General features: G+C 37.3%; 1 protein-coding gene across 6 annotated transcripts in view; it reads left to right on the forward strand.

The window, feature by feature from the left end:
* Positions 1-4,323: 4,323 nt before the first annotated feature.
* Positions 4,324-15,062, forward strand: part of hecw2a (HECT, C2 and WW domain containing E3 ubiquitin protein ligase 2a) — a 35,119-nt gene continuing 24,380 nt past the window's right edge. For 3 of the 6 annotated variants that reach the window (XM_027152534.2, XM_027152538.2, XM_047815349.1), the window contains exons 1-4: positions 4,325-4,768; positions 11,862-12,569; positions 14,578-14,685; positions 14,762-14,856. In XM_027152534.2, the coding sequence (XP_027008335.2) occupies positions 12,248-12,569; positions 14,578-14,685; positions 14,762-14,856 (525 nt within the window). In that variant the 5' untranslated portion in view covers positions 4,325-4,768; positions 11,862-12,247. Of the gene's footprint in view, positions 4,769-11,861; positions 12,570-14,577; positions 14,686-14,761; positions 14,857-15,062 lie in introns of all 6 variants that reach the window. The other 3 variants (XM_027152536.2, XM_027152539.2, XM_027152535.2) reach the window with 2 other exon arrangements.

Below are 15,062 nucleotides of genomic sequence, written 5' to 3' on the forward strand. Positions count from 1 at the left end.
GATGTTAATCAGTTTGCTGTTTGCTTACTTCTTTTATGTGGTGAACTCTAAAATTCAAGCAGGTTTCATTTTCTAGTGATTTTTTCCCCTAGGGGTTTTGTATACATGTGGATGTTTGATCTTTTTAAATTGGTGTACACTGTGACTTGCTGTGATTGTGATGTATTTCTACACCATCAGGTCTGACTACGGCAAAAAGTCAACATGTTACTTGGTGGAGAATAAAACGTACACAATTTCCACCCTTAACCAAAACTGCAGTTGATCAGCAGAGAGGCGTTTGGTGTCCAGACTTTGATTATTTAGAGTTACATTGTCATTGTTACTTTGGAGATGTCTGCCTCAAACCACAGCAAAAATCACATAAACTTGCTGAAGGACATGGTGCAACTTCTACAAACTAGTTAAGCCTCGCCTCTCAAACCTCTAATGCTGAATGTTGTAGTAAAATGTGAGGATAATAAGGTCTTCAGAATAACGAATTCAGAACAGTTAACAAATGAAACATGTCACAACGTGTGATCAATATCAGTCAGCTCCTAGTTCAGTAGTCGGGGTAGTGATCAGGGAATGGGTCATTTTAAGGGCATCGAAAATCCTTTCAGTGCACCAGAACGTTCAGTCTTCAAAAATCCCAGTGTATTTGACTGGTGTGGAAATCAGAACGTCACCAGATATACGATATGTAGTGACTCTGGATCCTTACTTGTGCTCCAACTCACCAAAACCATATACTGACTCACCACCTAGGGAGCTAGAGAGCTGATTGACACACAGCCCAATAGATCTCTCTTCAAATGTCATCGGTGAGGCTCGTGTTGGAACGAAGACACAACCAACACCACATTTCCTTGAGTGAACCTTCTCTTTTACAAACAGCTGAAGCTGAAGGTTTAAATCCAAAATTAAATCTACAAGCTTTCTGGTCTGAAACAGAGTCAAAGCGACTAGTCAGTATACTGTAGAGGATAGTTTTATTTATTATTGTATCAACTCACAGCTCACTGCCACATGAACCAGAATTCTGTTATGGCCTACCAAAATTAGGTTAAAGAGCCATGCGGACGACTTGGCACAACTTTATTAAGATGAATGTCCGTGCTGAAAATGAAGATTGGCAGGTAGTTATGGTGTTCATAATTAAAATTATCTGATGTATTGCTGGGTTTTTTTGTTTTTTTTTTCTTTTCATTATTAATTAAGTTTCTTAACGAACTGAAGTCAAATACTGTAGTTGTTTAGTAGGACAGTAGGATTGTATTATTCTGATGAATAAATTAGACACAACACATGCAGAGTGAAAGTTTGACTTGCTAACAGACATCGAAGGCCTTTTCCCTGTGCCGCTGTGTACGTGTGTCTGTATATGCATGTATGCACACGCACATACTATTCTACACAACAGACCGACAGCTAACACTTTATTGTTTTTGTTCCACGAATGAAACCTTCTTTAAGCTACAGTACTTGTGGTTCCTCTTGTCTTACTGCACTTACTCAAACCTTTATGTTGGTGTGATTTTTGTAAATGCTACCAATGGGAAAATAATAATTTAATAGAATTATTATTCTTATCTTTTTCATGAAGGTCTTTTTGTTGCTATTTAGTACAGCGCAGTTTAAGGAAACATTGTTTACCTTTTCTTTAAATAATAGCAGTCTGTTGAATCTGATTTGTGTACAGAGTGTACGATCAAACAAAGCAAACGTTCGAACCATAGAGATTTTATATGGTTCTGTAATTAATCAAGTGCTAGACTGCTGATTGTTGCCAAGGTCAAGTGACCCAGCGAACTTTGTTCATTCTCAGGATTTATAACGTTGTGTTGTGTTGCTGCGTGGTGGCTTTTAATGTGTGTGATTTTTTTTTTTTTTAATATGTGTATATTTAATCTGCACATATTAACTAATGTTTACATGAAATTTGTGAGTACTTAAAAAATAAAATCGTGATATAAATTTTTCTATTAGCTTTTGATTGTCTTGTTCAGTTCCTCAAATTCAATGAGGAAAATAACATACTCTCCCTTAGTTCATGCCAGTTATACTGGAAATAGTGTTATTCTTATTTGCTTTAGCTAATCTCGCTAAAGTAAAGTACATTTCTAAGGAGCACGACAGGGTTGCTATTATAATATATAAAACTATATTGTTCCTTTGTTCTTGCCAAGCATAATGAAAAGCGCATCCAAGCACCATTTAAGTTAACTACTGTAACCGGTAGGTTTTGGTTCAAATGGGTCAAATACTGTCGGTCACTTGCTGATGTGAAGCTATGCTATTCATTCATTGTGTTAGATAACTACACAACTTCCTAGCCCAGGATTAAGGTAACTGCTGATGAAGAAAAATAGACACAGCTCAGTAAGGTACACTGGAAAATAGCAAGACTTTAACAATGCAGAGGTTAAATGTTTTAGGAATGGGTGAAATGAAAAGGAAAAGTAAAGTTATGAGATAGATGATCACTGAGAAACAACATAAAAAGGAAAAACAAAATCTCATGCTCTTAAAATAGAAGCGACCAGGGCAGAACCAGGATTTAGGATACACTGTGTTCTGGAGAGATGAAGAATCCTGCTGACTGAGGGCTCATGGATGGCTTTGCCATGGAGAGGACCAAGGAAGTATGTATATATATATATATATATATATATATATATATATATATATATATATATATATATATATATATATATATATATATATATATATATATATATATATATATATATATATATATACAAGAGCAGAGATATTTGCAGACATATGGGGCAGGGGCAGGAGACTGTCCTGCTGATGGATAGAAAGGCTGTACAGCTCCTTGAGTGCTTTCACCAGTACCGTACACTGGAAAAACCTCATCACCAACAATGAAGTCCTTGAATATGCATTGGTCACAAGCACCAAGAACCGTGGTATAGCAGGATCAAACCCAGAACAGACTTTCTAGTAGAAAGTAGATGTGGACAAACCCCACACCAAACCTTATTCAATAAAATTTATTTGTATAGCACTTTTAACGTTTCACATTGTCTCAAAGCAGAAAAAAATAAGAAGTAATAATAAAATAAGAAGAAGAAGAATAAAAACAACGCAACCGGCATGCAGCAGGGAACACCCTGGATAGGGTACTAACCAATAACACAACAAAATCACACATTCTCACACACTACAGTACATACAATTTAGAGATGCCAATCAATCTACAATGCATGTCTTTGATCTGGGGCAGGAAACCTTAGAACCCAGAAGAAATCCCCTGATCGTAGAGAGAACACCATTTGTATGGTGCCAGGCATTGACTTAAAAAGAAACATTTTTGGCACTACCAAAAACATGCTAGTGGCTTTAGTAAAGAAAAATCCAGGAGCTTCAGCTTTTTTGGCTCACTTTCTCCTTCTGTGGACAGTCCCAAGTCTCAACCCTCCACCAGTATACTGCAGACTTTTATCAAAACAATTGCTGCTGTAATCATGAAGACCTTTTGGGCTCATTCCAGGTTTGTGGTTCAGGATTCTGCCCTGTGACAGGTTTGTTCTTTTGCCTAGAAGATTATGAATTCCAGCTCTGTTGCTGTTGAGCATCAAGCAAGACTTTCCCAAATAACCATGACCTATAATATCATTCCTTTCTGTCCTTTCTCATTCTCTTCCATGCACCATTCTATTTCTACCTTATTACCTTTCATCATTCTTTTGCCCCTTTCTTAATATTTCTTTCTTTTGCCATTCAGGACGATTGTCACAAAGACAATCATAGTAGGAAGTAGGAAGAAACATGGAGGATTTTTTTTCTACTTTCTTTCCTTTCTTTCCTTCCTTCCTTTGCCTCTTTCCCTTTCCTACCTTTTCCTTCCTTTCCTTCATTCACTCCTTTTCCTCTGGCCTTACCTTCATTGTTTCTTCCTTGTGCAATTCATGCCTGTCTTCCTTTATTCGTCCTTCTTTTCTTCCTTAATTAATGTGCTTTTCTATTTTATTCTTTCTTTGTTACTATATTCATTTGCTCATTGTTTTCCTTTGTCTTTTTTCATGATTTCTTTTCTCTACCTCTTTCTTTCTTCCTTTATTCCTTCATCCATCTTTCCTTCACTCTTTGAATTAATGTATTACTTAAATCATTCTTTTCTTGCTTTATTCTTTTCCTTTTAGTCATTCCACATGACAGTTATTTTGCCCCTGTAGGAGCACTCTGTTCCCGTGGTGGTAGTCATCAGCAAACCGCTGAACCATGTGTGTTTGTGTGTGTGTTTGTGTGTGATTGTGAGAGTGTGTGTGTGTGTGTGATTGTGAGAGTGTGTGTGATTGTGAGAGAGATTTTGTGTGTGTGTGTGTGTGTGTGTGTGTGTGTGTGTGTGTGTGTGTGCACGCGCTGTGAGCTGCCACTGCAGGGGAAGACGTTGGGACAAGAGGGAGCGCCAACATCATCGGGTATCTCTGTCCTGCATTAACATTCCGCTCATGAGAATCGGCGTGTGCTCGAGCGCAGACGGAGAGACGGGGTAACACACACACACACACACACACACAGACAAACGACGGAAAGAGCGGAGCAATTCGGCTCGGTTCGGCTCAGCTCGGTTTTTTGAATCCGCCAGTCGTGTCGTGATACCAGGGCCAGGGAGGGACTGGTGGCTTCGTCTCCAGCTATACCTGACTCTCACCCCAGTGTTGTGTTTGGATGTTTTTCTTCTTCTTCTTCTTCTGGTTAATTAATTGCACAATGCGCACTTTTCCCTCGTGATCACTTCACCGACGCGCACGAGGTAAGCCACGTTCTCCTCGCGCCTCATTTCTAACACACGCACGACACCAACCACATATTCTTACTGTGACTAAGCAAATATCTGCAGACTGGTGTGGCTTTGCAGCGTGGCTCTGCATTGGTATATATCATGTGCCCACTAAACAGAGGTTTAGAGAAGGATCTCGGGCAGGACAGATGTTTATCACGCCAGGACTAGATTTTGCGCCGTGATGCAGCAGTAAACAGCGCACAGGATGAAGGGAATTCCCAGCGCACAGCTGCCGATGCGCACACGGAGCAGTCGGGGAAATAACGCGCAGAAATGCGCTGTAACGTCAACACCGATGTGTGCGTGTCATTTCGCGCTATGGCGTCCTATAAAGACGCATTATAAGCTTCTTATGAAGGAGGATCCGGTGTGCGCTCTGGTTCACTTTACTTATGACGTAATACACTCCCTTGTGCCAAGTAATGAAAACACCTCGCTATGGATCAGAGAACCTCTCATTTATACAGGAATATTGATGCTCATATTTTACCAGTCGTGTTCTCCATTTGCTTATATTATTATTATTATTATTATTATTATTATTATTATTATTATGTTATAAAAATTCTGTGTCAAATGTAACCCTATTTAATTTCTGTAACCCGGTGAAGGGTGACAAACATGACCCACTTTAACTATGCAAGATAATGCTTAATTTTAAAATCAATCTATCTATCTATCTATCTATCTATCTATCTATCTATCTATCTATCTATCTATCTATCTATCTATCTATCTATCTATATGCTTTATTATTTGTTTATTTATGGGGTGCTGTATTTATAACCCAGATATGTGATTTGAAAATAATCTTGTATTATTATTAATATTAATAATAACAACACCACCTCCACCACCACCACCACCACCACCAACAACAACAACAACAATATTATTATAATAATATATAAAAAAAAATAATAATAATAAAAAAAATAACAAAGAAATAATTAAATAATAATAATAATTTTAAACTTGCTTTTTTTGACTATATTTTGTTGTTTAGCTCTAAATCCATTTTAAATTAATTTTTAAAATATTCCATGTGTGGTATAATCCACTTCATTATAAATAGCAAAAATCAATTGCATCACATTCATCAGGGTCAGATCATTCTATTCATATATTAACCACCAAACAAATTCATAAAACAAACAAATACATAAAACATACATACTGATCACATTATGATTATTATCAATCAACACAAAATTCATGCATCAGTTCATCTTGGGCATGACAGGAACAAGTCAAGCACTGTGGCCAGAGGGATTTTGAGCCATTTCTCTTGCAGAACAGTGAACAGGTCACTTCGTGATGCTGGTGGAGGAAAACGTTTTCTGACTCACTCCTCAAAAACACCTCAAAGTGGCTTAATATTATTCACATCTGATGACTTTACAGGCCATGGGAGATGTTTACCATCACTTTATGTTCATCAAGCCACTCTGTCACCAGTCCTGCTGTGTGTATTGCTGCGTTATTATCCTGAAACGCAGGGTACTGCGTTTAAACCATTGGGTGCACATGCTCCTGCAGAATGGCTCAGTAGTCTTTGGCAGTGACTCGCTGGTCTTGCACAAGAAGTGTGTATGCCATGATATTGCATCACAAACCATCCCTGATCCACCCTCATGCTTCACTCTGGGCAGGTAACAGTACAACTTTTTTTGGAGCTTCTCCACACTGTAACTCTCCCAGTTCTGGCAAAGACAGTGAAGGTGGACTCATCAGAGAACAGCACATGTTTCAAATTGTCCACAGTCCAAGATTTCCACTGCTGGCACTTTGGTAACAGTGACCATATGTTAGGTTTTTTAAGACCAAACATGAAGGCTGACCCTGTAGAGCCAAGTTTTGGTGAAAACAGGAGAGTCAATGTGCACGTTTAATTCTGCAGTGAGTTAAGTACTGTAGCTGAGGTTTTATGTTTTTTTTTATTTATTTATTTATTTTTTTGGATACACCAGACATCTCTCACGGACTGCTTCCTCATGGTGGTCTGCCGACATTACCCTGAATACCATGGCTACTGATACACCACAAGCATTTGCTGTCCTCCCATTATTTGATTGCAGTATAGCTGTGCTGATGCTCTTCCAGTTCAACTTTTACACTTTGCTCTTACTTATGGAATGTAAAATCTGTGAAGATTGGCCTCCAGGCTACGCATTTATAAACATGAAATCTCCAACACTATATTGGCTTCGACATTATATTTATTTCTTCAAGCAATGTGGTTTCTCTAATGCAAATGGTATTTTAGACTGTAGCTTAAACGTACAGTACTTAACTTTAGATGATTTTAGGTGATTACCTTATGATTCTTATTCCATGTCGAAAATATTTTAAATTGCATTATTAGTTTAACTGTAACTACTACTTCTTAATAATATATTACATTTTAATTTGAAATTAATAATAGAATTTGTCAAATTAACAGCCTTTTCCTCCATAACTTTTGGTTCAGAGTTAGTTAGGTTTTTTTTTTTTTTTTTTTAGAATTAATACTATTAATAGCTTTTACTGCAAAATGCAAGTTATGGTGAGAAACTATAATGGAGTCAGAATAGTTATTGTTACTATTCATGAAATAAAGAAAGAGTAATATCTGAAATAAAAATAAGATCACATGCAATAACTGAGTCTGGGTGACTGCAATTTGTTTTATTTATTTATTTTTTTCAGTCCACGAAGAATATTTTAAGCTCCATTTTATTTGTTTCTAGAAACCTCATGATTAAAACAACAAAACTGCATGACTAAAAAACTGTGTTCTTTAGTTCTTTAAGTAAATCATCCAGGTCCTTGAAGTGCATTTTTTTTTTCTTCTTCTTTTTCTTGTAACCCACTATGAATAATATTTGTACTCAAACTATTTATGCTACACAATAATGTAGAATTGTGTACAAGTATGCGATTTGGGACACACTTAAGTGTTACCTAACAACCATCTATTTGTTTTCTTAAAGGTTTTTAATAATTTTTAATAATTTTTTTTTTGAGAACAAATATAACTCCTTTTTTCATGGACATGATTATAATGATTACTCTGTATACTGTGTTTACTTTACATTTTGGTCAAAAGTGCCAATAGGATATCAATGCCTGTCATTTTAAGATGAATAGATCAGAAACCAAATTAAACTGGATCATAGATTTTAAAGTCAATCTAAATTTGCACTTCATCAAATTTTGTTTTCTTTAAAAACTACTAAGCTATAAAATTTAGAACTGAGTCATTTACATTAATCAACGGCAACAAGAATATATATAAATAATAAAAAATGAATTTCTTTTTCAAATCCAATTCCAAATTAAACTGTTTGTTACAGGATCTGGTATCTGATATACCCATTTTTTATTTTTATCAGGCTGATACTTCCTGAGACAGTCTGATCATCTGGTTCCTCTCACTGTTTCTTCCTCTTGGAGATTTTCCTGCCAGCTGTCGACTCTGGCTCGCTCGTTAGTGATACATTTATAATTTATTTCCTGAATGTATATATTCTCCAAAGCTGCTTTGTGACACTTGTTAAAAGCGATATCTAAATAAAATAAAATTTAATCGAATATTGATACAGATGCTGGGATCCGTGTGTTAATCTCTACCTTAAAGTCAAGTCAAATTTTTACACACGGCTCATGGAAATTCTTTCAGCTCCAAAGCAAAGCTAGAATACTGTAAGTTAAAATATAACCTTTTTTTTGTTGTTGTTGGAACGTTTTAAAATCATCACAAAGGATCTCTCCTAAATTCTGAATCAAGAACTTGATGTAAATAAAAGAAGAAGAAGAAGAATAAAAAGGTTTATTAATGCTACACATTACAGTCCAGCACAGTGGTAATGAAAAACAATATTGAGCAGGCAAAGTCAGGCTTCAAACGATGGAAATAAACATCCTGAAGCAATTCCCGAATTAATCAAGTTCAAACTGAAACGATCAAAGTTCGAGTCTGAAAAAGGGGGAAATAAAATGCAAATATTTGGGACTTGAAGCTGTTTTTTTTTTCCTGTTCTTTTTAAACCAAACGACTGACTGACTATACTTTTCTCACCATTTAAGCTGACGAAAGGTCGACGTTCAAAACATGCACACGGATGCAAACGAATTAAAGACAAACTAGCATTTATCTAAAAACATGGTGCTCAGCTTATTTCCTAAAACATTGCTATTTTCACTGTGTCATTTTTACACACTAGGAATATGAAGTTGCAGTCCATTACAGTGCAGCTAAAGGTTATAAATTATTGGTTAATTTCATCTGCTTTAGTAAATTAATGATTATAGAAGGTAATAATGATAAATAATGAAAGTGGCACAGAAAATGTGTTCGTTTGGCTTGATGTAGTAGATTAACTGAGTGGAGTGAGTTTGAGTGTGTGTGTGTGACATGAGAGCTGTACAGCCTGCTTTGTGAAGGTGGGTGCGGCACACACACACACACACACTCTCTCTCTCTTTCCTTGGAAGAAAGAGAGACCCCAGTGCCATCTTGTGTTCCAGCTCCCCAAGGTGCCCATTCAGTCAGGCAGTAAAGTGCTGCATTAATGTCCACTGGTGCAAAACAGGGTCCTTCCCACTGGCACAACAGCACTAAAAACTACACATTGCACGCTAAGTCCCAGATCACCATGTATGTTGTTTCCTAAAGTATGGTGCTATTAAAACATCATCACTTCCAAAAATACAGTATTGTTGAATTAGTGAGAAAGGGATTAGACACTACTGTAGATACTTTTTTGAGAATGATCATGTCTCGTTGTGCAGAACCGTCTGGAGGCTGTACAAGAAGTGGAGCCCTTTATTAAAAAATCCTTTTATGTAATTGATGTCAGTTGCACTTTAGATGTCACCTACAAGCTGCTTAATTCTCTCGTTTATCTGCACTGGAGTCAGCTGTTATCAGCTCCATTGGAAGATTGAATCCTAATCTGTATGCATGCCAAAAAATTTAAAAATTGCCTCCTATGACAAAAATTCTTTGATAAATTGCTTTCATGGTGTTTTATATTTACCGCAGCAAAAGTTTAAAAAGACCTTGTAAATATTTTTGTAGACCAAATTGAACTCAAGTTTTCTACCAGATTTATGTGAAAGTGAGTTATCCTGACTGTGTGTGTGTGTGTGTGTGTGTGTGTGTGTGTGTGTGTGTGTGTGTGTGTGTGTGTGTGTGTGTGTGTGTGTGTGTGTGTGAATGTATAGGTGTGTGTGTATGGATGTAAACAATGTATTGGTGTAGGGGCTGTGTGTGTATATGTGTGTATGTGTTTAGGGGGAGTGTGTAGGGAGAGTGTCTCTGTGTTTATAGGTATATGGGTGTGTGGGAGTGTGTAGGGAGAGTGTCTCTGTGTTTATAGGTATATGGGTGTGTGGGAGTGTGTAGGGAGAGTGTCTCTGTGTTTATAGGTATATGGGTGTGTGGGGGGTTTGTATGTATGGGAGTGTTTGGGGGAGTGTGATTGTATATAGGTATATTGGGGAGTGCGTGTGTGTGTATGGGTGTATGAGAGTATGTGGGGAGTGTGTGTGTGTGTGTGTGTGTGTGCTGTTGAAAACGTTATCTGTAGATAAAACTGCAAATTGTAATGCAAGACAAGTAGAATCTGATCAATATATAGGACATAGCTGTCGCTACACATGAAACTGGACTTTCACTAGTGCAACATTACATGTATAAATTCTCCTGTGAGTGATTGTTGAACACATCTGAATATAATATGAATATAACTTTCCTATTAGTTTCCTTTAAATTATACTCACACTGAGTATCATGAAGTGGCAAACACATGCAAGGTTTCTTAAAGGTTGCTTCATTAACACCGTTTCCTGTTGTAGCTGAACTTCAGGCTTTTATAAGCAAAACAACTCCATAACTTCATGTATCCTTGATGATACTGTGTAGATTAGGGCCAGGTATAAAAACTGAAAATGATTGTTGAGTGATTTGTCATATACACAATCATACATCTGAATATGAGCTGAATATGGTACATTAATGTTGTATAAATATGAATATATAGTGTTATATATATTGGAAGGTGTTATATATTGTGACACTTGTGTGACACCCTTTAATGCAGCTAAAGGGACGGGGGACTAGCCACCTAGTCACATATGGGGTTAAGGGTAAGCAAAGTCTGTACAACAGTTTTGTATTATATATTAATGTTTCATACAGATCTCATTTCATTTCACATTGCTTCTCAAGCAAGAGTTGTAGAGTTTAGATCTCATCAGAACTCCCTTTTTTAACAGATGCTTGTATTTGTGGTACAATTTAATCTGTAAAAGCATCTGCACTAACCAGCTGTAACAAACCACTTGTTTTCATGCAAGTGCCATGTGTGTGGGTGTGATATATTATGCAGCAAGTGAACAGTTCGTTCTCAAAGTTGATGTGTTGGAAGCAGGAAGAGTGGGCAAGTGTAAGAATCTGAGAGCCAAGTTGTGATGATTCGACAACTGGATCAGAGCATTTTTGTGCTGTATGGTGTTCCGAGTATGCCATGGTTACGTAACAGTGCTCCAATGAAGGACAACTGGTGAACCGGCAAATTTTGAACTATAGTATATTGGACAAACCTCTGTAACGTGCATAAGACAACGTACAGCTGATAGCATTGCTCCCTCACAGCCCCAAGGTTTCGAACGTTATTGAGCTCAGGTTACTGAATCCTTTGTACTCTTCAGTTTCTTACCACTATTCAAAAACCACATCTGTAGGAAGATTGGCAAGGATAAATTGTCCCTAGCTATGAATGTCTTAAGTCAGTCTGACACAAAGTTAAAAGAAAAGCCAAAGACATAGGGGTGATATCCTCTGCAGGAATGAGATTATTTAGCATATATGAATAGCTTGACTTTAGAGGGACAATGAAGACGAACAATGCTCCTGTCCTTTCTAATGATGGCAGTATTTCAAAGATTTCTTTCGTCAGCTGAATCAATTTGATGCTCTTGTTTTTGCATGACACAAATACTAATCTCTCTCTCTCTCTCTCTCTCTCTCTCTCTCTCTCTCTCTCTCTCTCTCTCTCTCTCTCTCTTTCTGTACCAGTTCTCTTTCAGGTTGTGTCTACTTCCTATAAGTTGCATGGCTGCTTAAGCAACGTCCACCCTGATCCAAGTTTACCAGTCCTAATCTGTGCCTTGTCTCTACCCCGGGATTTATACTGATCATCAGCATCTATAATAACCCACATTTCCACAAAACCTTCTTAACAGAAATGTTCTCTTTCTGACATCTGCCCCAAAACAAGAAGTGAGGAATAAGAGCCTTCCTCAAGGGCCCAAGAGGAGCAGACATATAACCATTACAGTCCAATCTTTTTTGAAAAAACTATCCATTTTCCTGGCACTGTTCCCATTCCAGCAGCAACCATTCGGCCCTCACTTGCCACAGCGGTCCTGCCATCCAGGCCCCGCTCCCACCAGGCGCCCAGTATGGCGCCCCAGGGGCGGGAGCACCTGGTGGCGAGGGAGCAGCAGCAAGGTGCGCGAAGACGAAGCCCTCATCTCCGACACACTCTGAGCCCTGAAAACCTGAGGAGCCTAGCAGAACGTGGCGGCACTGAAGTGGCAGCAGCTGGCACAGCAGGACTCACTCGCGCTAACAGTGACACAGACCTGGTCAGTTCACAGGGTCGCTCTTCCCTCACAGCTTCCACACTGGAGTTCACCCTCGGCCGTGGACAGAACCTGGTCATCTCCTGGGACATCAAAGAGGAGGTCGACGCTACTGACTGGATCGGACTCTATCACATAGGTACAAGTTGATAAATTTGCTTTTTATTTGCTCCTCCAATTCAGAACATAGCAGAATCTTATTTCTAAGAGTGTGAGATCAAGATTCAGAGCAGAACTGACAGAATAAAACGAATTTGGGTTTAAAAAAAGAATAGGAAACCTATTGATAACAATGAGTGATTTCAGGTCTTCTGCACAGACATCTAAAACTATAGATATCAAGATATTCAAAATATCACCTTGGTCACATGACTTGACCTTTAAAGAAGTACCTTCTGACTGGGTATGGATCACGTCTGAGGTCCTGGAGCCTCGGTGCTGAAACTCAAGCCTTTCAATCACACTCATGGGAAGCCTGAATATCCCTGAGCGTGCAGGAGTTCTCCTGATGCTGTTTAACAAACGTTTTCTCTCAGTAGGAAGACTGAAGGACTCATTCCTTATGTCTGAAATGCATGGTTTCAGATAATAAATGTAACACATACTGAACACTTAGATCTATTTCTATTCCTGCCTTTATGTACTACAGTAAAACGAGAGAGAGAGAGAGAGAGAGAGAGAGAGAGAGAGAGAGAGAGAGAGAAGAGAGGGCTAAACAAGCCATCTGGGCACCTTGCCTTGGGTTATTATTGACCATAGGTCTCAGTACTTCATTACCTTCACAAGGGGCTCATCCCTGGGGTGTTCTACATTTCCGCAACTAAGCAGACATTCAATGAAGGCGTCAGTGCCTCTTACTTCAGCTTTAAACAGGACTCATATATACATACATACATACATACAAGGAGCATAAGGTGCATCTTTTTTAATTACTTGAAATTTCTATTACTTGTGAATACTGTACTGTATTGTTGTTGTTTTTTCGCAGCTCTATTTGGAGATACCTGTTTATTTTTTCATATAATCTAAATTTAGTTGTAAAACTCTAGCCTTTTTTTATCTATAAAAGCTGTAATAGTCTTAAATGTGTCATCATGTGGACACATTATGAAGTACCTACCTCATAATTAGTTCTGAGAGCATTTAAAAAAAATCTATATTGTCAAAAATATTACAGTTTCCCCATAATTAAGATGAATGAAGAATCAGGAGATGAACAGCAAGAATATAGACAAAGAGATTTAGAGTTTATTGTGTGCACAAAAAAAACCTGGGCGCTCTATAATCTAAATGCAAGTTAAAAGTCAACTTTTATACTCGTGCGTGTGTGCAAAAGACACGCTTGTATAAGCCCAATAAAACAGATATGTGAATATATGAGTACAAAAATGACTTGAAATTGATCTCAGATCATTAATTTATACATTATATCACCATCATCGTGTACTCAGGGCAAATAATAAATAGAAATAATCAGAAATACTTTATTTACACTTAAATTACAATTACAAAAGTTCAGTCCCTGTGCTAGATCAAGCTAACTCGTATTATATTTGCCTAACATGACAGACGCAACAAAAAACGTTTTTTTTAACATTTTTATTAGAAAATAACATCACTATAATTATCATAATAAAAGTCATAAGGCACATGAGGCTTTTCAGCACTTTTCACTGTCCAATCAACAGGTTCTGAGTTGGATTGTTGTGAATTTGTTGAGAAACATGCCACTGTATTTTACCTTATTCTGTGGGCAGTATTTAAAAATAAATACAATAAAATAATTAGTTAATTAATTAAATATCTTAATTAAATATTTTTCACTTTAAAATCCTGACCTACGAAAATCTGATTCAGTGAATATGCTAGTAACCTGAGCACAGTCTATCACAGATAATATCTCAAGGCTCTACACTGGGAACAATTTCATCTGCATTGCTCAATGTAGATTAAACAAATATTTCCGAATCTCAAAAGTGGATTTGTCCTTGAATATTCCCAATACATGTACATACACCTAAATTTTATACCCCTGACAGTCTTTTTAGTAATTCTCTAGGAGTTCAGAAATTAATGTCGGTAATTAATTGTATTAGTGCAAATTGTAAGAGTCTTGCAACAAGTCAACATTATTTTTCTTATGATAGATGAGACCTGTCCCTCAAACATGTGGGACTGCAAGAACCGTGGTGTGAACGGCACACAGTGTGGCCAAATAGTCTGGAGGCTGGAGGCTGGTCCGTACTTCCTGGATGGTCAGTATGGCTGCAGTTTTATTTTTCTTTCATTAAGGACATTTAAGAAAACTGAGCTATATTTATTCTTTTGTAGCTGAGACCAGAATCTGCTTCAAATACTATCATGGTTTGACTGGAGCTTTGAGAGCAACAACACCTTGCATCACAGTCAAGAATCCTCGATTTTCGGTCTGTCTTTTTAAAAATGTTTATTATTTATATATATATATATATATATATATATATATATATATATATATATATATATATACACACATTCATATGTAGATATTTATCGCAGGAAAAGCACCAAGAAATTGATAGCAATACAGAACCTTTTTAAGGATAGATTGCCTGTATATCTTTATTTTTTATATAATTATATAATCAGCTAA

This window comes from Tachysurus fulvidraco, chromosome 6 (genome assembly GCF_022655615.1).
Source record: "Tachysurus fulvidraco isolate hzauxx_2018 chromosome 6, HZAU_PFXX_2.0, whole genome shotgun sequence".
Classification (NCBI taxonomy): domain Eukaryota; kingdom Metazoa; phylum Chordata; class Actinopteri; order Siluriformes; family Bagridae; genus Tachysurus; species Tachysurus fulvidraco.